At 47.1% G+C, this 24238-nt stretch overlaps 1 protein-coding gene and 1 pseudogene across 1 annotated transcript in view; both read left to right on the forward strand.

Annotated features, from left to right (window-relative positions):
* Positions 1 to 2625: 2625 nt before the first annotated feature.
* LOC121833723 lies at positions 2626 to 3908 on the forward strand (annotated as a pseudogene).
* A 16779-nt stretch (positions 3909 to 20687) lies between these two features.
* LOC115321905 (protein O-mannosyl-transferase Tmtc3) overlaps positions 20688 to 24238 on the forward strand; it is a 53597-nt gene continuing 50046 nt past the window's right edge. The window contains exon 1 of the mRNA XM_029982194.4: positions 20688 to 20996. Coding sequence (XP_029838054.2) covers positions 20688 to 20996 — 309 coding nt within the window. The remainder of the gene's footprint in view (positions 20997 to 24238) is intronic.

Here is a 24238-nt window from a genome sequence, read left to right on the forward strand (position 1 = left end):
ATGCTTGAACTTTGTTTAGAAAACTCAAATTCTCTCGCGGCAAGCCTAAGAGATTTTTTTTGTTATTTAATGTTCTGGTTGTTTTTTTGTTTTTTGTTTTTCTTTTTTTCTCATCTTTATTCCTCTAATCTTCACTGAGAGTGAGGCCAAGGTTCTGACTATAGTCACCGACACGATGGTGACGGCAGTTTTCCCGCCTCCATTGCAAGCTTCTCACCTTCGGCAACGTTTCGGCGTCTCGTGAAATTCGAGAGCGCACGCGCAGTTAAAGCACGAAAGAAGGCAACGTGCGCGTGCTGAAGGCTTGGGTGTCCGAGAAAGAAAAAGAAACGTGCAGTCGTTCTCACCCTGTTAGTGACTATAGTGTGCCTTTTATGATTTCTGTCACCGTGCATCAGGCACGTGCGGAGTGCGTGCGCTTTGGCGAGGTAGCCGGCAAGCACCCGTGGCCACGTGCCTTTGAGGAATTCCATAGTGCGAGCCGATCAACCAGTGCAAGGCGGAAGACGATGGCGTGGAGCCAGTTACACTGTCCAACAGTTAAGGCTGAGCTCCGTGGAGCGAATTACGCGACGAAGAACTCACGAACTTCGCCCGACGGCACGCTCGCTTTGCGGGCGGCGTATAGCAGCCACTGTGCTGATGCCACGCGCAGAGCTTAAGCCTCCAGGAAAAATTAGTCCATTTTTCGCGGCATATTTGCCCCAAGGTGTCCAGCCTTTAGTCGCCTGCTTGCGGGCGACGAAGGTCGCCATTTCCATCGTATGACGAAATTGTGTGGGTCGTCAAATATATGCGGGTCGGCGTCCCGGCGGTTCCTGATCACCGGGACCGCTCAAACTTGAGGTGCAGCTCACGAGCTATGTATTTGTGTCCCCATCTGCTATAGGTGTCAAAAGCGGAGAGAGCGAGAAAAAGCTATTGGTCCTAGAGTTGTTCCAATAGCTATTAAGCTATTGGAAATAGCAATTGGTCCTAGAGTTGTTCCAATAGGTATTGAGCCATCGGAAATAGCTACTGGTCGTAGAGCTAAGAAGCTATTGGTCCCTAGAAAGTACTAAAGCCATAATGTTCTCTTTTTTTTTTTGGGGGGGGGGGGGGGGGGCGGTTAGTTTTACATGTCATGACAGGGACTTACCTGGCCGAACACGTTTTAGGTGGAAAGAAGGGTGTTTGAGGAATACCACTGAAGCCCGCTCACCTTGTTATCTCCTCTTCAGCCGCGTTTTGCTATACAGGCATCTTTCTAAGGTTTTTTTTTTTTTTTTTTTCTTTTTTGCCTTATTTCGTTCCCAGCTTTTTTCATAACCTTATATTCTGAAAAACAAAAGGAAGCGGAGAAGGAAACGACAAAAAAGGAATAAAACGTAGGCTAAACCGATAGTGCTTGAAGCTTGTATGACATTTTTACTCTTTAGGTTTCAGAATTATTACCTTTAAAACGCGCATCCTAGCAACCTTATGGCGACTGCCGATATTCTGCTCCAGGTCTTTCTTCTATCTTCTACTATACCTTCGTGTCTGGTAATAAAACAAAATAAAAAAAGTAGAAATACCTTCTCTTTAAAACCGAACTTTCCTCGTCGGCGTTTCTGCGATTCCTCAGAGGCGCCGCTTTTACACAGCACCCTTTCGGGGAAAATAAACCCGCATCCCACGCTTTGCTTCATTCTGAACCGATCGCCAAGACTCTGGCGGAAACTTCTCTTGAGTGATCTAGACAAACCTGTCATTTCTCATGAAGCCTATAAATGTGTAAATGTGGATACGTGGGCATGGAAGTCCCGCATCTCGTGCATTCACTCCAACTCTGCCCGCATTTCCCCGCGAGAAGTTATAAGGCATTGACGCAGATAACCCCAAGAGAGGGCGCCTGATATTTTGACGGGAACCCCGAGTATTTTTATAGCAGACTTTGGTTTGACAAGCCATTGCTATGCGAACCATTTTGTAAATCGTTCTGTTTCGGGAATTCGAAAACATCGCCTTCAAACTCCTTTTTTTTTTTTTTTTTACTTCTTATCCTTCCATTTTTGCAGATTCTTCGCTTCAACCTGCGAATTTTTTTTTCTTCGCAATTATTGATTTGCCATTTGTAATAAATACCGCTAAGACATCACAACAAAAAGAAAACAAAAAAAAGAGATCTTAGAGAAATGAGGGAAAGCAGCTTGGCATTCCAGTTTCATGCAGGAAACTGAATTTTCAAAAGTCAGACAAGGCAGCAAAACATAATTACAGATCTCTTATCACTTCATACCGGTTGTGGTTCCATGGTACAATATGCATTACAACTGCTTCCATGTTGCCTTTAGCAGTTGCATTGTTTTCATACTTACTAACGTATTAGTATTTACTACTGTAAGGTTCGGTGCGACCGCTTTTCGTTTGTTTTCGTTGGGAGGTAGCGAATGCCTCCGCCTGGCCGTTGGCACCGGCTCGATTCAGGTATCGGGTCACCTTACCGAGCGTGGCCGCCGTGCTGGCGTAGTACAAGTGGGGTGTCTTGTGATGTTTTCACACAGTACCATTGCATGCTATTGCACATTCGTGTGTCAAGGACGCCAAACTTGAGACCTGACGTGACTGTCCGAATCAACGAATGAGAAGAGCAAAGACCAAGGGATGTCCGATTTAACGAACAGCGTGAATCTGGAAAGGCGATCCAGCATAGTCTCGCTCGCCCCCCTCATTGACCCCAATCAATTGTTGTGGGTGGGGGGACGACTGCAACAATTAAATGAAACAATCGAGGTCAAGTACCCGCTTTTGCTACCTCCCGATCACCGCTTCACTGAGTTATTGGTAAGAGACTGCCATCGGTCGAACACTGCACGGCGGACTTCAGGACACCTTAACCCAAGTTCGAGAACGGTTCTGGATACCGCGAGCAAGACAGCTGGCCAAGAAGGTCATCAACAAATGTACGGGTGGCGGCCGGCAACGCTCCGACCGCACCTTTGCCGCAGGATCGGATTACCCAAGCGAATCCTTTTGAGGTGGTCGGGATCGACTTTGCGGGCCCCCTGATGGTAAAGATTGCAGCATCAGATAAAAAATCGTACATTGCACTTTTCACCTGTGCGGTGACGAGAGCCATACACCTAGAGCTTGTCTCAAACCTATCGACAGAAGCGTTCATCATGGCCTTCCAGCGCTTCACTGCTGGACGGGGCTTACCCAGCGTCGTTTACTCAGACAATGTCCTCACTTTCAAGAGGGCAGCAAAGGACTTATGCGGCGTATGGGACGTGCTCACGAACCGACGCTTCCAGGACCACTGCTCAGCGCATCGGATAAAGTGGAAGTTTATCGTTGAGAGAGCAGCCTGGTGGGGCGGGTTCTAGGAAAGGATAGTCTAGACAGTGAAGCGTAGTCTACGGAATATATTAGGAAGGAATAAGTTTAGTTTAGAATAACTGACAACCATGCTACACGAGGTGGAAGCCGTCGTAAATTCTAGACCTTTGGCCCCTGTTCACGACGCTCCACACGAGCAGGATGCTTTAACGCCTGCGCACTTTTTCTTGGGCAGGCGCCTGACGGCTTTCCCATCAGTCAACGTAGAAGTTATACGAGGTTCTGCGAGAGGGGACATCACAGACGTTGGCTACACATGCAGCAACTGCTAGACGAATTCTGGAGGAGATGGCGGATGGAATACCTCCTTCAGCTCCGCTCCGCACACCAATCGCCCTGAGACGCGGTCAAACGACCTACAGAACGGGGACCTCGTTCTTGTTCACGAAGACAAGACCCCACGGCTCATGTAGAAAACGGGGAGGATCGAAACAGTTCAGCTGGGCAGGGACAACCACGTGCGTTCCTGTCTGGTGCGCCTACCGAGCGGGGGAACGCTTCGGCGCCCCGTGCAGCTCCTTTACCCCCTGGAACTGGCAAGTGAATGAACCAAGGCAACTCTCATGCGAAAAAAGAAAGAGGGGGGGGGGGGGGGAGGATGTTGCAGATTGGAAAGAATTAGACGCTCACGAGGAAACGACGAGAAAAAAGAAGTTTGTAGACACGAGCGGAACGAGGCGACAGACAGAAGCCGATTGAGACACTTCTGTTAAATGATGTATATTCAATTGATTTATTAGTGTAAATACAGTTTGTGTTTTGTTTTCACGTTAATTGCCTTCTTTAATTACGACACCCACACGAACGCTTTGATTTCATTTCATTTAATTTATTTATCCCTTAAATGCCCACGTGGGGCTTTACATAAGGGGGGCGGGCAGTATTTCTAAGATTTAAGTACACGGTACAAACAAACATTGTGAGACAATGCCTAGGGATCTCTTCGTCTTACATTGTCGTAAACTCTCTTGATATTCAGGAAATTCCCTGCATTAAAATAAACTTGTTTTCTCCGACCTCTTTGGATTCTGCAATCTATCTTGTAGCCCACCTAGCGCCCCTTCGTTCTCTATCCATCTCTTTAACATGCCCATTATGATCTGCACGATTGCTTCGCTAGCAACTGGTGCCACTGTCCCATGAAGGCCCGTTCACACGCTTGTGACCCCTTAGAATAGAGCGCCTTCAAACCTCTTAAAATCTCTTGGGACGAGAGAACACACTGGCACGCTGGCGCCATCTATGCGGTGACCCTGCAAGTGCGTTTCAGTAGAGCGAGGGTTTGGCGGTATTTGCGAGGTCAAATATACGTACTACTTATGAGAAATAATTGCTTATAACATAAGTTTTTGGAGTCAAGAAAGAAAGAATGATCCCAAAAAGAAATAGAAAATATAATAGACCGCCGAATATTCCACTGCTACCCGATAGGTGGTGCCAGTGTGCCCTCTCGTCGTAAGATATTTTTAGCGGTTTCAAGATACTCGGTTCCAAGAAGTCGCAAGTGTGCGAACGGGCCTCAATGGTAGTTGCTGACATCAGCATTGTATTCTTGTTCCTTATTGTATATTGGACTAATTCTACTAAGTTTCAATATTTTGGAAAATTTCCTTTCATTATGATTTGAATACCTGCCTCAATCTTGCCTGAAATTTGGAATCTAAAATTATTGCAAAAATAATTGTCATACTATCCGGGCCTGTAGAAAGTAAAGTAAAAAAAAAATAATTCAGATTTTTCTCATTAGTTTTGTCCGATAGCTTCTATAGGTTGTAGTGCCTCATCTCTTCCCAGATGATTATTCTGAGGCGTTTTGATAAACCTCTCCATCTTTGTTTTCTAACTTAGCGAATTCAGAAGGTTCCAATAGTTGATAGATGGACGGATAGATGGATGGATTCATAAGGACCTTTAAATTGGGCGGCGGCTTGCGCCACACAGTCATCGAGTGCAACATCTCGACGTGGTTCTGAATCGAAGCTTGGGAATTTCGGGTCTTTGGTCAATAACTCCAGTGCACATCTTTTGTGTGTAGGTGTGTGTGTTCTAAAGTTTTTACCCTATTGAATGACATCGAATCATGCATGTTCATCCGAATTCAGCTGTTGACAAAGCGGTACTCCCAATCCTAGCTTTTTGATTACGACATGCATCTGAGCGTGACACTACTGACAACGGAGCAACAACTTTTCTAAGCTGTCACTTCGTTGCAACTAATAACACTGTTGAAAAAAAAATATATATATATACATATATTTTATACATGAAGAAACTTTTTTTGAGCGACACCCCGTGGCGATGAAAACCATCGCGTTACTTCCGGTTCGGGCGGTCGTACCGCGCACGTAATTTCGGTTCTTGTATGCTCCGAGCGAGACGCGTCGCCGTTGAGAGTTCGTCCAGGTTGCAATAACAGCGCTTTAATTGACTTTCGTGCGGCGCGTACTCTCTTTTTTCACGTCTTTGTCTCGCTTACTTCCTCCGGCCTCTGTTTGCCTTGTGTCTAATCAAATTGGGGCGCTGCGCAATGACGACCGAGACGGAATCGTCTGCGAAACCTTTCTTTCGCTTTATGTTTCGCACGGCCGTGGGTACTAGAAGATTCTGCGGAGGCGCCCCTATGGATCAAAGCCTTTTGTATGTTACTACACGATTCAAAAGAACGCGTCTGATATCGCCTCTGTTCCCATGAGACATTCTGTGCATTATCCGCGTTTATTTATGTACAAAGACGGAACACGTAGACTCGCAAGGTTTTTTTTTTCTTGTGCTCTACTCTGAAAAGAAACTTGCGTTATTCTTACTTTGAAGAATAGCATAAGACATTGGCACTCGCAGAGTCGAGATCGCGAGCTGATTCGTCGATATTCGTTTCGAGGGTCCTTGGATTGTCTGTGACACTGCAGGCGCTTAACTTTACCAATGACATCAGCCTGTACGCTTGTCTAAACTTGTACCACCTACACTCTAAAAAATGCCTGCACGTGAACTTACCTGCTAAACACTCGAAGAGCCAATCTCTTTTAGCTACGAAATCAGCTCAGCGAATGATGAGGCGGAACATCTGTCTAGACCTCAAAATTCAGTCTGCGCTGTGGCATTACGCAATGCAAGCATGATGCGTTGCATTGCGTAATGCCACAGCGCAGACTTCATTTTTAGATTTAAACGGATATCCCGCCTCATCATTCGCTGAGCTGATTTCATAGGTCGTAGAGATTGGCTTTTTGAGTGTTTTGCAAGTAAGTAGACGCGCAGGAATTTCTTAGAATGTATTGTTGGGGACAACTTTTTTGGCAATGAAGTAAAAAATATGGGTACCCGTGCGCTCGAGCAGATTGAGCGCCGATCGCAGCTGTGTTCGCGCGGTCTTCAATTCTTCAGAAATGCCAGAAAACGTGGTCCCTGAGTATAGCAAAAACATCACGAAGGCACTTGAAGCAAGCCCGAGTCGAGGAAAAATACAGGATGTGAATAACCAAAGCCTCGTCATACAATGTCTACATACGATTCTAAGTTCAATCTTATACACTCGAATTTTCCCTGCGCCTTAACATTCACATAAAAGACGAACATCCTTACACTGTTTTTTAAGATCAACTATCACTCTTGTATTAATCCGTTCAGATCCCAATTGGAAGCTGGATATTGCTGTCTGTCATCCGTTTCACACGTAGGCTTACTCCGCAACGCGGAATAAATGTTGTTATATACGCTTCGTTAACGACTTAAGTTTTATGAGCACGAATAGAAAAAAAAAAACATTTATTTCTGTAGGTTGTTTCAGCGAATCCTCATAGATGGTGAATGAACTTGTATGTCGAGGTCTTTGCAGCGCGTGTACTGCGCTCTCGTACAAACATATATTCGTTGATCTTTGTTTGTTTCTTTCTTGCGAAGAGTTTTTATGCTTTTTCGGGGAAAGTTTTGATGAAGCTCCTGAAATCGTCCCAAATATTCTAATGTTATTTTTGTCTCGAATAAATATTTGAACAGATTAACTGAGGGTTTGCGAGGCGTCAAACTCTAAGCCGATTTCAGGAACGAACGAAATGGTGATACATGGTACGTCTGCGTCGGTTCGTTACCCTCGCCGTGGTGTTGGGCGGCCCCAGCTGTTGAGACGTTCTGCTAAAACGCGGCGCGCACCGTCCGGCGAGCCTTATCATCGGCTAGAGTTCGCGCGGAGAAAACGCCTCAGTAGACGTCCGCTCGGTGTGCACTACGGCGCCGCCATCTTGTCTTTGTCTGCCGCTATCTCCGACGGACTCAGCAGCCGAAATGGAAAGCACTTAGAGGCTCTCCCCCGCTCTCCTCCGGCCCCATCGGCGTCCGCCCGCGCGCGCGCACCGCACGGACAGACAGCACGGTCGTGCCCAACGTCCATCGACGCCTGCAAACATGCAGCGAAGAAAAAAAAATAAAAAAGAAAGGAGGAGAGGAGAGTGCTCGTAGACAGCCGAGAGTATAAAAGCTCTCCCAGACAGCTGCACTGCGGCAAACAATGAAGCGACCGGATAGAAACGGGAAGTGTTGTCCTTGTCTTTGGTAAGCCTGTCCGGCCCGTACTTTCTGGGGGCGTCGTCCGACTTCTTTTTTTCGCGGTGGTACCACGGAGCCCCGGGCCGAGCGAAAACGTAAAAGCGAGTGAGATGTACCGCACGGCGAGAGCGCTCTTTGGCTTATCTGGGGCTGCAGGGTCGCATCAAAAAAGATTCTAAGGGTTCTCAGGTTCTCTCCCCGGTCAAGCGTCCTTTTTGTTTCCATTGAAACCGGCAAAGAAAGGCAGGTTGCGTTAGCTGGCCGCATTGGTTTCAGAACGTTACGAAACGCCTTACTTTCGTCATCAAAGTACTCGCCGCCTCTTTTGAGTTTGGGTTGCCTATATCTATCTGGTGGTTCGCTTGTTTCGACACGAAGCTAGTGTGTTGGAGCCTAAAGAACAGATAGAACTCTCGTTCACAGCCGCAAAATAAAAGAGTGAGAAAAGATCGAATAGTCGTCCTACCTTGCAGGCATACTGGAAGGGAAACTGACATATATAATTAGTTTTCTAATTCAGACATGCAGGGGAATAAACCGTCTAATGAAATGAAGTAAGAAAGCTGCCAACGAATTTGATATGTGGGGTCTCTTGACCGGTAGTCAGAAGACTCAAGGTCGGATACCTGCAGTCCCGACGCATTGTTTTCCGTAACTTTCTTTGTATATTTCATTCGCACACTTGACTTGTATTTGTATTTATTAACCACTCGGTAGGCTGGCCGAGACAAAAGCTGAATAAAAACACCCGGCAAAGGTCCCGTATAGGTTACCGCGGGACACAACAAATACAGAACACTAGAAATAATAAACAACGTGAAAATATAAGAGGGCTATCCACCTATACGCCACAATCACCTTCGTGTCCAAAACGTAACCTTTTTGTCCTCTTTTTGAAAAAAGACCCACGGAACTTGGAGTGCGCATTCTTAGATGCTGGGGTTTTAGTAAGGGCAAGAAAGGAACTTCTGGCGCATTGTTAACCTGTATCTGACTATAACACCAACGCAGAGTTTACACACAAGCCCGCGTTTGCCCACACCGGGTGCGAGCAGTCCGCGTGCGCACAAACCATATTCGCGTGAGAGGAAGCGTGCGCGCATGCGCAGCACCGACACCAGCGCCACCGCTGAGGCGTGACGTCAGAGAGTTGAGTTGGTTCACTCCTTTCGTATCAGTGAACGGTTTTACAAGTACTGGGGGGGGGGGGGGGGGGGGGACAGTAGACGCGCGGGAACTTTCGAGAGCGTATAGCGCTGATGCGGTGCTCGCGTCCAAATGGTAGGCCGCATTTATTCGCAGCATCTTAACGTCGGTTCATCGCGCACACAGATTGGTGTGTCGTTGGTTTCGATAATGCAGCGTAGTATCGACGTAGAAAAGAACGAGTCCCCTTTGATCGTTGCCATTTCATGCAGAACATGAAGATTCTGCATCGTTAGATGTACGCTTCAATATGCTTATGTCCCGTTACGCACTCGGTCCGGAAACCTCAAACTTTAAACTATTGTATTTCTCATTTATAAGCACGCGCGTTGCTTACTTCCCCACCATCCCGTATCTAATGCCTTCTGTGTATGTGGAAGGAGTCAGTGGCATTAAGGTACACATGTTCGCCGTGATTTATATCGCTATAGTGCGCCAGGTACAATTACCCACTATTTCGCGCAATGTGTTATCGAGTTCGTGATATCGAGGCGACCTGCGCTTTTGACGCTGTTTGGTTGGTTCCGGTACCTCGTAGCGTCGGATGCGTTTGGACTTCAGCTGAAACGAAGTAGATACTTTTTATTTTGATTTTTCTCTCTCTCTTTCTTCTCGCTTATACCTTACATAACTCTCTATCACAGTTTTTTCGACATCATAAATCAGCATGTAACTCAGCAGTGGAAACAGTCATTTTATTAAATGCCCGCGAAGAAGCGGGAGAAGCCCAATGACTTGCGCATTTATTGGTGCCACGAGATTAAGCCAACTCAGGTATAGCCCGTGCGTCTCCTTTCCCGCACAACACTCGGAGAGCCAATCACCGCAACTTACGGAGGCAGTTCAGCGAAGGACGATGCCGAAACATATGTTTAGGCCAAAAAACGCAATCTCAGTTGTGACATTAAGCAATGCGAAACCTTACGCTCGCATTGCTTAATATCACAACTGAGACTGCTTTTTTCTTCTTTTTTTTTTTTTTTTTGTCTAAACATATGTTTCGGCAACGTCATTCATTGAGCTGCCTCCTTAAGTTGCGATGATTGGCTCTCCGAGTGTTGTGCAGAAAAGTAGACGCACGTTGTTTTTTTTTTTTGTTTTTTTTTTTTTTTTATATTGATAGGGATTCTAACCCTGAACGCGCATCGAGAAAGCCAAATTCCGGGTTGACAAATGAGCAACGCGTGCTTACTGAAAGTACCCTACAGAGAATTCGAACTTATCCCTGTGGTATATATTTTTCATCGCCGACGTCGGTTAAAAAGAAAATTAATGGGAAATGTAAGAAACAAAATTCGTGGCTTACTTCCAAACTCAAGCGAGGACCCAGCGCGGCTCGCACACAGCGACTCCGACGCGAGCTCATTCCTTCATCATAGCACCGCTTACATATTTATGGCTACAATTCGGCGGCGGCGGTTTTCCCCTCTCTCCCAATTTATGCCGCTAATGCATTCTTTATTCCGTTCCGTCCGACGCGCAGGCTGCCTCCCTCGTGCCATAATCTGGCCGTCCTCGTCTACCGACTGAATGAAACGCGGCTGCCGACAAGGGCCCTAGAAAGAGAGTTTGCCGAATCCCGTCACGTACGACGACAGCCGCATCGCGAGCGGAGCACGGAGCTGATAGCGATGACGATTAGGATTCCGCGTGTGCGAGAGTTTCTAGGTGGGGTTCCCGTATATAACCGAGAGGGGAAAAAAAATGGGAAGAGGGGAGGGAAGAGTGGCTGGCAGCGAGCGACCAGACGGTTCGCGCTTTTGCCGCGCTGCAGGATCGTTTTTGAAAGTGCACGTGCGGCGGCCGAAAGCTTTGAAACAGCCGCCACCGCCGCCGCCGCCTCGCGTGTGCGACTGTAGGGGAGGTTTGAGTGCGAGACGCAGAGAGCGAGGCCCAAAAAAGGATGTAAAATAGGGGAAGCGACGGTTTCGCAAGGACGTAGAAAAGAAGAAGCTCCCAGTCTCGCGACGATCGCTTGTGCAGCACGTATATGCGAACATTTCGTGCTTTGAATAGTGAGCGAACTTCGTTTCTTGGCGGAGGCGACGTTAAGAGCCCCCCGCATTTCCACGAGAGTCGGCGGGGGCGGGGGGGGACGGGAGCGAACCGAACCGCACTCTATGCGGAAGCCTTCGGAGGAAACGGGAACTTTAAAAAAGTGAGACCGTGTGCAGACGAAAGACACCCTTTTAGCCCAGCTCGAGATCAAAGAGCAGGCGAGCAACGGTGGCGACGGCGTGGTGAACTGCTCCAAAAACGAATTTTCGATTGAGAAGTTCTTAATTGATCCAACCTTCGGGGAGTTTGTCGGAGAGTGCCCGAGATGTTCTCCTTTGGACACGTGGGCGAGAAAGAGTTATCTTTGGTTCGAGGAAGCACTAAGGTACACTTTGGAAGACTTTTATTTTTCGGGTTGTTTTCGTCTCACCTTCTATTAGCGCTCTACTGCGGTCTTCCTGTCAAGATAGTTGGGATATCTGCTTCGGCTGCTTGACTGGCCAGTTCGCTGTGATCTTATATCCCCCACTTCTATGCAAATTCGATTAAACGTGATCACAAATGGTGCGCTTGTATTAGACCTTTCCTTGTCCCAAATTCCGATTGGTTCTTCCTGTTTCTATCGCTTGCAACTGACAGCGGATGAGCCCCAAGGTGATCACATGGCGCTCGAGGCTTAGTGCACTTTGTTATCTGTTATATCCATCTCACACGGTAAAGATTGTCATTTTCATCAAATGACATTTGAGCGATCGGACAGTGAGCGCGCGCCATTGCTGGCCCCGCACGTGGGAATCTTATTCGTAGCTTTTCGCTACGGGGCGAGAAATGGCATCCTTGTACACGGCTTCAAAGGAAACTAAGTGGGCAAAGAGTGCCGCTCTTGCTGCCTGCTTCGGTTGTGGAGGCTGCGGGGGACAAAGGGATCAACATCATTGGTACTATTTACGCGTTCAGTTTTGGTTTGAAGCCCTGCATAGCACCCACTACGAATTTTTTAATTAAAATTTCACAGCACGGCTTGAGGTCGGGTGTACATTCTCTATGTAAATTATGCCGCCAAAATGAATAGTTAAAGCTTTTCGCCTCTTTTTCATTGGCCCATGGCCACCAACTTGGTTCCTAGGGTAAAAACAAAACAAAAAACAATAACTCAAGTTCATTTTTTGTTTCGTTTCAATTTTGGACCGATAAAAAAGAATCTTTTATAGTACCACAGTTACTACGGAACTAAAACATAACACAATCTCCATTCGTACTACCGCAGACAACATGTCCTTCATGCTTATTTGGCGTACCTGCCAGTTTTTGAGAGATATGTACTCTGAACTCCCCATAGTTTGTACTCTCTCACAACTTGAGAGATAATATAGCATGAGGGGCCCGCAGACGCCGAGGAAAGCCGGCTTGGGCGGTTCAGTTAATATATATAGTCCGTGGGGGTTACAACCCTCGCAAGCACTCGCGGACGGTGCGAACCTGCCCCCTCCTACCTTGAAGGCACCTTTACTTCGTCAACTACACTTATTTCAGAAGTTCTGTGCAGTGTACTGTGAAACACGGCTGCGAGCGCAAGGTTTATGTGGGGAAAAAAAGTTTTTTCAAGTGCGAGAGCTGGTGCAATACAAGCGTCGTGCAGATCACCACACTCAAGTTCCCGCGTATTGGATAATTCTTGAGAGAGAGAATATTGAAGGCCAGCTGCTTCCTTTTTCACAGTAGACACCTTCCATGTAGCATCGTGAAAAGCCGTGTTTCCTTTCATATTACAACACATAACTATATACGCTGTCCATTTAATGTTTTCTAGAAATATTACGCGTGTTTTTGGGGGGTCGTGAGGTAAGAAATCTTTTATTAATTCAAATCATGTATAAAAATACAACTCTTCTATTTTTGCGATGTGTAAAACAATAGTTTTCTTAAATGTAGCATTCTGAGGAGTTATTGAACAAAAGGTAAGGGCGCAAACGAGCTGGTGGTGGTTAAACATTTCGAAAAAAAACCCAAGACTGGGTCAAAAAGGGACGGACAAACACAAAGGCTCAAAAAGACTTGTGTTTGTCAGTCCCTTTTTGACCCAGTCTCGGTTTTTTTTTTTTTGTCGAAATGAGGAGTTATGCTCGTTTACGTTCAAAATGTTCGGAACGCATGCCTATGTAAGGACATTTACCAGACGCATAAATGCATCCTGATGTTAAAGTTGCACATGCGAATGGTATAGTTCCATCATTCGTTTTTGGAAAGAAAGCAGTCAGCCGTGACTCTTCGTGAAATTAACTTCGTCCTGTTTTCGCAATGCGTTTATAAGCTGAGAAGCATGTGGCGTGCATCAACGGAATAGAAATTATTATAGTTTTCGATCAATAAACATGAATACGGAGCTTCGATTGAGCGGCACGAAGTCCATATTGTCGCTGGTATATGGTGATTTATCTCTATGGCAGTGCCACGCGGAATGAATCAACTCTAACGCGCACGGAATAAGGCGAAATCCCGCTTTCCTCAGCAGCCCTTATTTCCCCGAATGCATTTGGCCCTTGTCGTTTTTCGATTGCTGGAAGTCAACAACAGCAAGTTCATGTTTCAGCGCCGTCTCTTTTTCATATATATATATTTCCATATTCGGACCATTTGAACCGCTCTCCCGTTGTTTATTATCGCTGAGCCGTGAGCTATTTTCCTTCCGTTCTGAGCAACAACGATCTGGTTCTAAGCCTTACTTGTAACCGAAGACCATTAGACCCGATCGATCGCCGGGACTCTGCGGGGCGGTCGGGCCCATAACCAGCAAGACGAACGCATTTTCATCCTTTCGCGTCATGTTCCTCGCGCGCGCGAGCCCGCGCGCATGCGACGCACGCGTCGTGAGGGGATGGCTTCCTTGTTGTTTCCCCCCTGTCGGGTATAGAGAAGGCTTGTTTATGTTGTATTTCTTCCTTCCTCGCTCCGTATAAAACAACGGGGGTTTGCAGCGAACCTAGAACCACAGCCTGAACCGGTGGTGCGTGTCGATCGCGAAGCGTTGTGAATAAAACATTGCTAGGAATCCCGGTATTTTTTTTTTGTTTGTTTGTTTTACCATTTATCTCTTGCCTTCGTCTCTTTTATCCACGATCGCTGTATACTCGGGGTCTTCCTGCATTAAGATTCTGTTGTGGACCCCTTCAAAGTTATTCACCCTCTCTCTCTCTCTTTCTCTCTTTATTACGTCCACAGACGTGCACACACATGCGCACACTCACAACGATCCTTTTGTCCCTATTTGACTCCAGTTCAATCTGACGTCGGAAAATATTTGGTTTTCGGTCATTTGGTTTAGTAGACGAATGCTTCCATCAGTGACCATTCGAGTCCGCCGCACTCTCGGTTTATGAGGACGCGTCGCCGGGGTTGCAGTTGCTTGGTTCTTTGTACACATAATATCGTGCACAACATTCCACAACAACGTTCCTTGCAAACAAGTGTAGGGCTTCTCAGAATACGAAGGCACCAGTTTGCTTAGAAAGCAAATTCGTTAGAAGTCGTATGTGTGTTCTAATAACCGAAATTTGGCCATTATCTCTTTTTTTTTTATCGCTTTTTGTTTTTACTATGTTGTATTTTTTAACTGCAATGTTTTGAAGATACTAATACCGGGTCCCCCCCCCCCCCCCCCCTCCCCACCCCTCCCCCCGTTACAAAGTGTTCACAAAGCATGGAGTGGCGGGTTTGACTTTATAGTTGAGTAAACCTCCGCTTGGCGGACGAAAGACTAATAGGCATCTCAAGTTTGAATTGACACAAACTACTTAATTTCTTCCCAGAGACATGTGTTATTTTCTTTTCCATCTGTACGCAGCAAGAATAAAATCCTATATTCAATATGTAATTAAGGTAAGTCGAGCGTCAGCACAGTCACCATAATACTATATTGCCAACCCTGTCTTAACTTTTGACGACTTTTTTTTATCAACCTCATGTTTTGATTATTGGGTTGTGAATGTTTAGCATCCTCACGTATAAACGACTTTCAAATATTTGAAGAATGTTGTGGTCTAATCACTTAGTGTTTCCATAGGTCGACTGTAAAATAAAAACATATATATATCAAAAATCACGCCATTTTGTGTTGTTTTTTGTGAGTGTAACAAAAGTTTCCAAGCCAGTGATAATCACCACAACACAATACTCATTTAGACGGGTAAACAAACTCATACACTGTAAGTTACACTACCAACCGCCTGCAATTTCTTTTTAAATTAAATTTATGTTGACTTTTTGTCGTATTAGAGGAGAGTCAAAGATCAGAATATATAAAGGGGCGCAAAACTCAACACAATGACAATAAGATACACACAAACACAGCGCTGACTATCGACAGTTTTTTTTCCCCAACAAACGAAAAACAATTGCAGTCGATAATCAGCGCTGTGTTTGTGTCTTCTTCTCCTTTTCATTGTGTTCTTGTTTGCTCTGTTTTATTGATTATTATCATGTACCGATTCCCACAACTACACACCTTACTATTAAATGAACGTTCTTAATTTTTATCGTGTCAGGTAATCATCGACGCTGGCATGTGTCGCATAACACAGCCAAGGATTTTACCCTCTCTTCTTTTCCTGTCCCCACCAGGCTAGAAATGGCGTCACTAGACGGCAAGAGATAAATAAAGCAGCAGAAAATAAATACAGAAAAAGCAAACAAATTTACTGTTGCAGCTGATTCCTTTCCCTTCTGAACAAACGTCTTTTCGTTTCATGTGATTGCGTAACGCAAGCAACTACTGAAGCAACTATGACGGCGGAAAACAAACAAACAAACCGACTCATCATTATAATGCCCACTAATAAAATCCACGCTCGACATATCGTCCAAGTACCGACAACCATTGTTGTGCGAACGCGCAAAACACATGCCTCCAGCAGGTGCTGAGCCGCCATTTGCTTCCAAGGGCCGTTCATTACAGAGATGTGCCGCCATTCACTTCCTAAGGCTACTGGGGGCACGGGTTTCATGCTTTGGTGCATTTGACACTACTTACAAGACAAACACAAACCCATCAAGGTGTTTTAAGGGAAAGGGAACACATTTCTAGTGCGTCAGACTTTCACGTTGTCCGATGTGTTGCAAAGAGCTGGTAATTACGCGTATATTTTATAAACTGGGAGCCAAGTAAGGACAGATAAAAGCTCGAAGAGAAAAGAATTCTCGTAGCTCCTTAAAGGTTTTCCACTTTAAGTTCCACAAGTAGCTCCACCGTACAAACGTTCGCTGAACACAAATCTCAGACATGCCAGACATCTTGTCGCAGCATTTAGTATACGTTTGGGCGTTGCCAACCAGCGACAGAAGAGTTCGTCTGCGAACAAGAGGTGCATATTAAAGATGGCGCGGGTCGTAGAAAAGCTACCATCGTTATGTTGGCGAGCATTTGGCTCTTCGTTCGCCTAGTAGAACTATCCCATGAGATACCTATTTTCATTAGACAGTAGTACGAACACGCAGCGCAAACTCGTTCGTTTTTTTCTAGTTTAGGTTGCCCACAACTGTAGTTTAACAGCAATATACAATCGCAAGATAATGAATACGTCTATTAACAAATAATGCCTTGGGAAAGAGAGAATAGAAATCTACGGCCTTATCTCTGACTGCTGCCAAAGGAGACGTGATGCTCATTTCGGTTCCTTTTCACATCTTCAGACGTCCTTCGAGGTCAGTGCTCTCGATCTGTTTTAGACCAAGGTCGTTTACGCGCCAATTCTTCCTAAATTGAATTGGTGCAAAATTATACAAACAATTTAGGTTTTCCCTTTATATTTGAGGGAAAACGCTTTCCGTTATATTTGGCGGAGAGATTGAATTTGTGTATAATTTTGAACCAACTGTTTGCTTCATTAACTCAAGTGTAACTATAATAATACACCAATTCAGGATTTCCCTCTAGACTTATCCATCGAGCCGGTACGGACGGACGCACACGATCTTACGGTTTCGTGGCCCTGCAAATGGAATTTGAAACAGGAAAAACTGAAACGAACAGTTTCAAGGACGGAAGAAATCACAAAATATAGCTTTCTCTAAAAAAAAAAAAAATGGGTTGTGTGTATGTTTTTACAGCCTAGAACTTGGTCTGCCTCAAGGGGCGACAAATCTCCCAGCTGTAGATGCGAAATTTAAGCAGTGCAGTACAACCGCTAGCCTGAAGTCTTTAACGTGCATCATGCAGTAGTGATTGATACACAACCGCACGCCGGTGCGATGTTCATCCAGATCGAAACGGGCCGAACGCAGGGTCCCTAGGTTCTGCAGCGCGAGCTTTCGCTTCATGTGCTCCGAGCTGGTGTGCGCTAGCCCACTCGGCCACCGATCCCCCCAGCTTTATTTATAGTATATCATTAAGGGGCTGATGTAACATTTTTTTTTTTGTACTTTTAGCAGCTACCACCTAGAACAAATTTCTGACGTTAAGGACCTATGAAACGCCTGTTCGTTTTTCACCACGCGCAATAGAAGTCGCTGAAAAAAATAAAAGAAAAACGTGCAGCGTTCACCCCTCAACTTGTAGCCAGAACAAGAGGCCACGTGATCTGGAGTCGATTCTACGCCGCCAATGTTGACCATAGCCACGCGTTGGGGTTGGCGAAGCACATAACACGCGCTGAGTTCCAGACATTGTTATGGTTCAGCTATTGTCGTCCTTGCAGCGATTGGACACAGGCCACTTCCCGAATGCTTGTCGTGCTATTGATTATCACGAACCCAAATCGAGTGCTCACGCAATGCTCTGGTCCAATCTATGAGCCGCATTTAGATATATGGTCACTTGAGGATACTGCGATCCGCCAGCTACGTCATTAGAGAGTTTGAGAATAATGGGCCCCAATGTTTGGGTTTTCCTAAGAGATTGCGGTGACCCAAACGCAACAAGGTTGGCGTGACGGCTTATAGAATAGGGGTTTCGCAACAGCAGCGCAGCGCGCTTACGCCTCCAGAGTCGTTCATACTCGGAGAGTTTGGCCTTCTTAAGAAAATTTTAACAGCCTGGCAACCAGAGCAGCGTAGTCTGACAACCGGGGGATGACTACTTCCGTCCGCCATTTTGGGGCTCTGACTCATAGGAACTCTATGCGATTTCTCAGGAATAAAGAAGAAAAAGAAGTAACTCCATTTTGTGTTATCGCGCAATCCGCTGGTTCTAGCAGGCAAGAAGCTCCGCCCATTGGCCAAACTCTCTCAGTATAAACGGCTCTGACGCCTCCGGCTTACAGCGCCAATGCGGCTAACGAGCGTAATAATCAAAAAAGAAAAAAAGATTAAAAAAGAACGTAAAACATGTGCGCTTAGCAAGTACTCTTCGTTTACGAATAATAGTTAAGATAAATCCCAATCAAGCCGGCTAAAACAAGAGACAATCTAAAATCAGTATATATGTTGTTGGCTGTATTCAGCCAAAACAATCCAATCCTTAGCGCTTTAATTTGGCGCTCTTTCTCGGATTTTTTGCGCGTTCGTGTCAACGAGCTCGAGTAAACTTAGAGCGATAAACCAGCGGCCCAAAGTGGCACCCCCCCCCCCCCCCCCCGGTTGCCGCCATGTTGCCTGTTTGCCACATTAGTGATTACGTGACGTAAAGATGGCTGCGCCCAGAGGTGGGGCAGTTCAGATTTGCCAGATCACGGCCAGCAGATGGGCCCTCTGTGGTTGTGTTCGAGTCTTACTCAATGGATCAGAGTTATTCCGGCGGATCAAGTCATGTAACAAGACAGATACAGCAATGCTGGACGCGGGTAGGTTTCCGAACGCAACGGGTAGAAGACCTTTATCCAAGCGTGAGAGAGAGTAAATTCCGCTGGACGCGAATAAAGATTGGAACACAACCCCAGATGGCCCATCTGCTGACCGTGATCTGGCCAATCTGATCTGGCCCACCTTTGGACGCAGCCATCTTAACGTCACGTGATCACTAATGCTGCAAACAGGCAAGATAACGGCAACCGGGGGGGGGGGGGGGGGGGGGGGGGGGCATTTCCGCTGCAGGCCGTGGGTTCCGGTTTACCGCTCTAAAATAATACTCAAGCTCGTTAGTTCGTGCGCGCTTTGACCGTCTGTCGCCGAAGACTTAGGCCTTCAACTCTGCCGAAACTGAGACGAACGCGAGTGAGCATACTCTGCGAGCAGCTGCTCTATTTAGATCTTAGGTGGAGCGATTTTGAAGCCTTGTAATAATTGTTTTAAGCTAGCTGGTACCGTGTCACGAACGAAGTCCACTCGGAACCACGGAATGGCGATACGTTGCCACGTCAACGGTTACTGCGTCTCTTTAGGCTTAGGAGCGGCCAGAATCAGGGACGATCTTTAAAATGGGGAGAGCCCACAACCTTATTCTTTGTGACTTGGGCGAGATAAAGCAAAGTGAAAGTCGGTTGCACCATTCATTGGTAATGAAATTGGCTAATACTGGAGCGACCATGACGAATTTGCTCCGAAGCGAGCGGAAAGGACGCCGCCATGTTTGCCGACGCAACCCGGCCCCAAGCAAATAGGGGCCCCACGCTATTTTTTCGAATTCTGCGTTGGGGGCGAGCGCCAACAAAAAACCCAAAATCGGAGTTTGGGTTCGGCGCATGCGCAGTGGTGAGCCCCTATTTTTTGGGGGTATCCCCAAGCTTTGGGGCCTCCTATTCTAAAACTCTTTATCAAGTTTTGCGAAGGCGAGATTGAAAAAAAACGCTCGCTTTTGTCCTTGAAATGGCGCCGCAACAAAAGAGTGTCTTCATCAGTGGCGTTGTGTGCGTATGTACTTGGGTCCCACTATCGTTTCTCTCATCCTACGATGGGCTAAAGGCCAAAGCCACGGGCCGAGAGGTCTAATCACGTTCCACGCTAATCTATGACATAATTAGCATTGACTAGGGGAGGACGAATAATGCTCCGAACCCAAAAGCGGTGCAAGATTTCTATACACTCTAAAAAAAAAAAAAACCGTGCGTCTACTTTCCCGCGCAAGACTTGGAGAGCCAATAATCGCAATTACGGAGGCAGTTCAGCGAATGGCGATGATCTTACTTGCATTGGTTAATGTCACAACTCAGTCTGCGTTTTTGGTCTAAATGTATGTTTCAGCATCGTCATTCGCTGCGCTGCCCCTGTAAGTTGCGCTGATTGCCTCTCCGAACGTTGTGCGGGAAAGTAGACGCACGGGCTTTTTCTAGAGTGTAGCTTCGACACTAAAAAAAGCCTGTGTGTCGTGGCTTTTTTTTGTTGTTTTATGCAAAATTGTTGAATCACTCACAGCTATTAGATTCAAACCACTGTCTGCCCATCCCCATCAGCGTTCCGAGACGCGGGCGCCGATACGGGCATCGAAGCGCAATACCACGCAATTTCTAAGTGGCTCGTGATTGGATCTGGCGGTCGGTAGCTTTTGCGTTTAGTCCGTCGTAGGGTGGAGACAAAGTATAGTGCCAGTAAGGCATGTGTAAATTGAGAAACATTCCAAGCGGATTTCGTTGCACGGCCTCTTTAAGAACATAAGCAAGCATACTTTTTCTTTTTTTTCTCTCTCTCTCCTTTCCTTTTTCCCCCAGGAAACCAGAATGCTGCAGCCTTCGTCCAAGCGCGGATCTCCGTCCCGCGGGCGAGGCCGGAGTTGGGCGCCCTGGCAGGAGCGCGCGGGCTCCGGCCCTGGCCAGGGCCCCGGACAGGGGCCCGGACACTGTCCAGCGCACCGGGCCGCCGAGGTCGTGCTAGTGGCCGCCGCCGCCTGCACGGCGTACGCGTCTTCGCTGGGCGCCGGCCTCGTCTACGACGACTTGGCGGCCATCAAGGGGAACCGAGACCTTCGGCCGGGCACTCCCATGGTCAACCTCTTCTTCAACGACTTCTGGGGCACGCCGTTAAGAAAAGTAAGGACTCCTTTCAACGGCCTTGACGACTTTAAACGAGCTAATCAAGACCAGGATGATTTTAATTTTTATGATAATGAGTACAGCCATAATCACACTGCTCATACGTCATACAAAAGGCGCGGTGTTCTCTGCAGGCATGATGTCATAATTGTCTTCGGACCAGCCTCACGCATGTCCGAAACATGTTTGCATCACACATGAGTGTGCTTCGAACATGTCTAAGGACAGTTTTGGTGTGACCAATGGCACAGCACTGCCATACAAGTAAAAAATAAAGGAAGATGTTTAGAATTCCCTGTAATCCCGAATTAGAGCGCAGCTCTTGAAGAGGAGGAGGCGGGGAGGGTACGGAGAGGAGGGTGTGCTCAAGTTTCTCCGTACCCTCTCCTCCTCCTTCCTTCCTCCTCCCCTCCCTCCTCCCTCGTTACGTCCCGAGGGTCACGTATGACGTTACGAATGTCACTCGTGAAGGTCACTTTGAAGGTCTTGACCTTCGTCGTGACCTTCCTGCTGGGGATATGGGAGAAATGCGACGCCATAAAAGGAGCAGCAGGAGGCTGTCAGAGTGTGCTCTCAAGTTAAACCTGTCAATATGTAAATAAACAGAGTTTTACGAGACACCCCTCCTGCTCCCTGATCCTTCCCGATTCCTGCCTCCTGATGAAGTCCTGCCCTGGCTCGGCTCCCTGCCGTGCTCCAAGTCGCGGACAACCGCTCGGTCACGACACCGCTCGTAATGGCACCTCCATCCACGTCAGCTTCTCCATGCGCGACTCAGTTTGGAGCACTGTCGGTTTGGTCACTCTTGGGCCGCGGTCGCACTCCTATAGGAAGTATTCACTGGCGGCCATAGCTGTGTGCGCGACTGCTGAGCGCGTGCTGATGGCGAGCTTCCACGGTTCTTTTGTAACATGCATTCCACACCCTCAAGATTGCCGGTCTTAGCAGCCTATTAATGTGGGCTCGTACTGAGCATGCGCTCTAGACAGCACCCACAAATATGGCGCCCAGTGAATACTCCTTATACAAACGACAGTCTGCAGACACTCTAAGAGTCGTGTTTTAGAGCGCAGCTCTTAGGCGCCCGTTTCCGGCTTGAGCGGCGACGCTGTCGCCGTCGGCGTAACCGCGCGTTGCATTACGGGAAGTTTCCCCTGACGTCACACGTCACGTCACGAGGGTCACGAGTGGCGTCACTAGGGTCACGAGTGACGTCACGAAGGTCGCTCTTGAAGGTCACGACGAAGGTCACGACCTTTACAATGACCTTCACGAGTGACCCTCGTGACGTCCCGAGGGTTATTTCGCGCCAAACGACCCAGGCCGTTTATCGACCGTTGCAAAGTCGGTTTCCAGCCGACTTTGCAACGGTTTTTGCGTGTGTGTGAGCGTGCTATCTTTTTCTCGGCAGTGTTATGCTGGTTTTTTTTTTTTTTTTTCGCTACATTCTCGCCGCAATTCTTTTTTTTTTTATTATTATTATTTGCGACGCTTTGATTATAGCAAACTACAGGCCCCGAGCGGTTCTTTCTAATGCTGCGAATACAAATAATTTTAAGGTTTTGCGACTTATGCTTGCGATGCTTTAGATATAAATTGCGACTATAATCATTTTAGACCGCAGCTCTTACGAAACCACTTAAAAGTCCACGATGGAAACTATTTTGACTTTCAAAGAGACCAAATGACTTGCGAAAGAAAATTTGGAAACAATAGCGTCTGGTACCCCTTACAGTATATATAGTCTGCGATAATCAATGCGTCAAAATAAAAAATAAAACACTTGTAATGCGAAAATATATCAGCAAAGGTACTTTTACGTTGCCAAGACCCCACCGGGATGGTCGATAGAAAGCCTGGATCGCTTGGCGTGGCATGACCCTGTACTGTGAACCTCAGTCCCATCTAAAACAGCAACTAGACAATTTTTTTGCGCGACGCCCTAGTTAGAAAATATCTACGGTCATTTTGTCAATACCGATTAACTGAACACTCGCTAGTATCAACAACTGGTGCTACCCTCGGACACTGTGCAGGCGAAGAGCTCCGACGACCCGCGTGTTTTGATAGGCAGAGAGGCACGCGCCAATGACGCGGGCCAATTAACTCGGCGTCTGGCCATGCACGCGGGCGCACACGCGCAAGGAATGCACCGACTGCCCCGCAAGACGCACGTCTAACGCGAGCCGAATTGCGCTTCCGGTTATATGGCATATGGAAGAAAGGAGAGGGAACGATCCACATTCCTGTGTTTGTTCCGCAACGAATCGCCCCAGGGCCGCATAACGTCCGACAGGCAGCTCGCGTTCCACTATGAACGGGGAGCCGGAAGGTGACGTTAGCAGTCCGCTTCTGGCGTCGGCAAGAGCGCGACTCGCAATTGTGTCCATCCGGCGCTCAGTGCCTTTGTGCCTTTTTTCTTTTCGTGTCGGCCGCGCTGTCTGGCAAAGGTCAGAATCTGCGTGGGAGGCCCTCGGTATTCCGCTGGCGCGGGTGCATCCATCGACCGGGACCGCGGTAAAACGGCAAATTCACGAACAATATCTTCTCCTTGTTCCTTCCACGGGTCCTTTCCTCTTTTCTCCGTGTCTTTCCTCCGTGTCTTTCTTGCGTTCGTTTGTTATCGTTGCATCGGAGCATCTGCGCCTTCTTCTCTCTTTGGGTTTTGTTTGCCGTCCCTATAGTCTGTTTCGGGAAGAGAGCTCTTTCGCAGGGAAGGCTGGAGCCGCAGCAGCAGCAGTGACGGCACCGCTCTTTCTTCCATCGATTTCGGTTCCATTTTCTCCGGCCGCTCCGTCCGTTTTCCTGGGTCGGTGCCTTGCGTGGCAGTACGTTTTTACGTCTCGGAGAATGTAGTCCCACACGGAGTCTTCCCTGCCCACACGCCGACATCTCGTGAATACTACCGTTCGCGTTCATCACGAAATAGCGCTACGCGTGTCTTTCATTTGCTTTTCTGGTCTCCCTCTATGTGGTCGCCGTCTTGCTTCGTTTTTTTCGCGATGCGCCGGGCTTCTCGATTGCAACGTGCTCACTGTAAGTTTGAGATGGCTCGCTACGTAGTGACGATTCGTGTCAAAAAATCTGTCTAACACAAAACAAAAGGCAGGTAGTAGCACTGAGGTACGTTAAAGAAAAGCTGAAACATTTTTTTTTATTAGTCAATGCTTCTTTATGGCATAGTTTTTCATGGAGAATCTTCATATCACCATCATTTGTCCTGAAAACGACACTAAACA

Source organism: Ixodes scapularis, unplaced genomic scaffold (genome assembly GCF_016920785.2).
Source record: "Ixodes scapularis isolate PalLabHiFi unplaced genomic scaffold, ASM1692078v2 PGA_scaffold9__187_contigs__length_104089568, whole genome shotgun sequence".
Classification (NCBI taxonomy): domain Eukaryota; kingdom Metazoa; phylum Arthropoda; class Arachnida; order Ixodida; family Ixodidae; genus Ixodes; species Ixodes scapularis.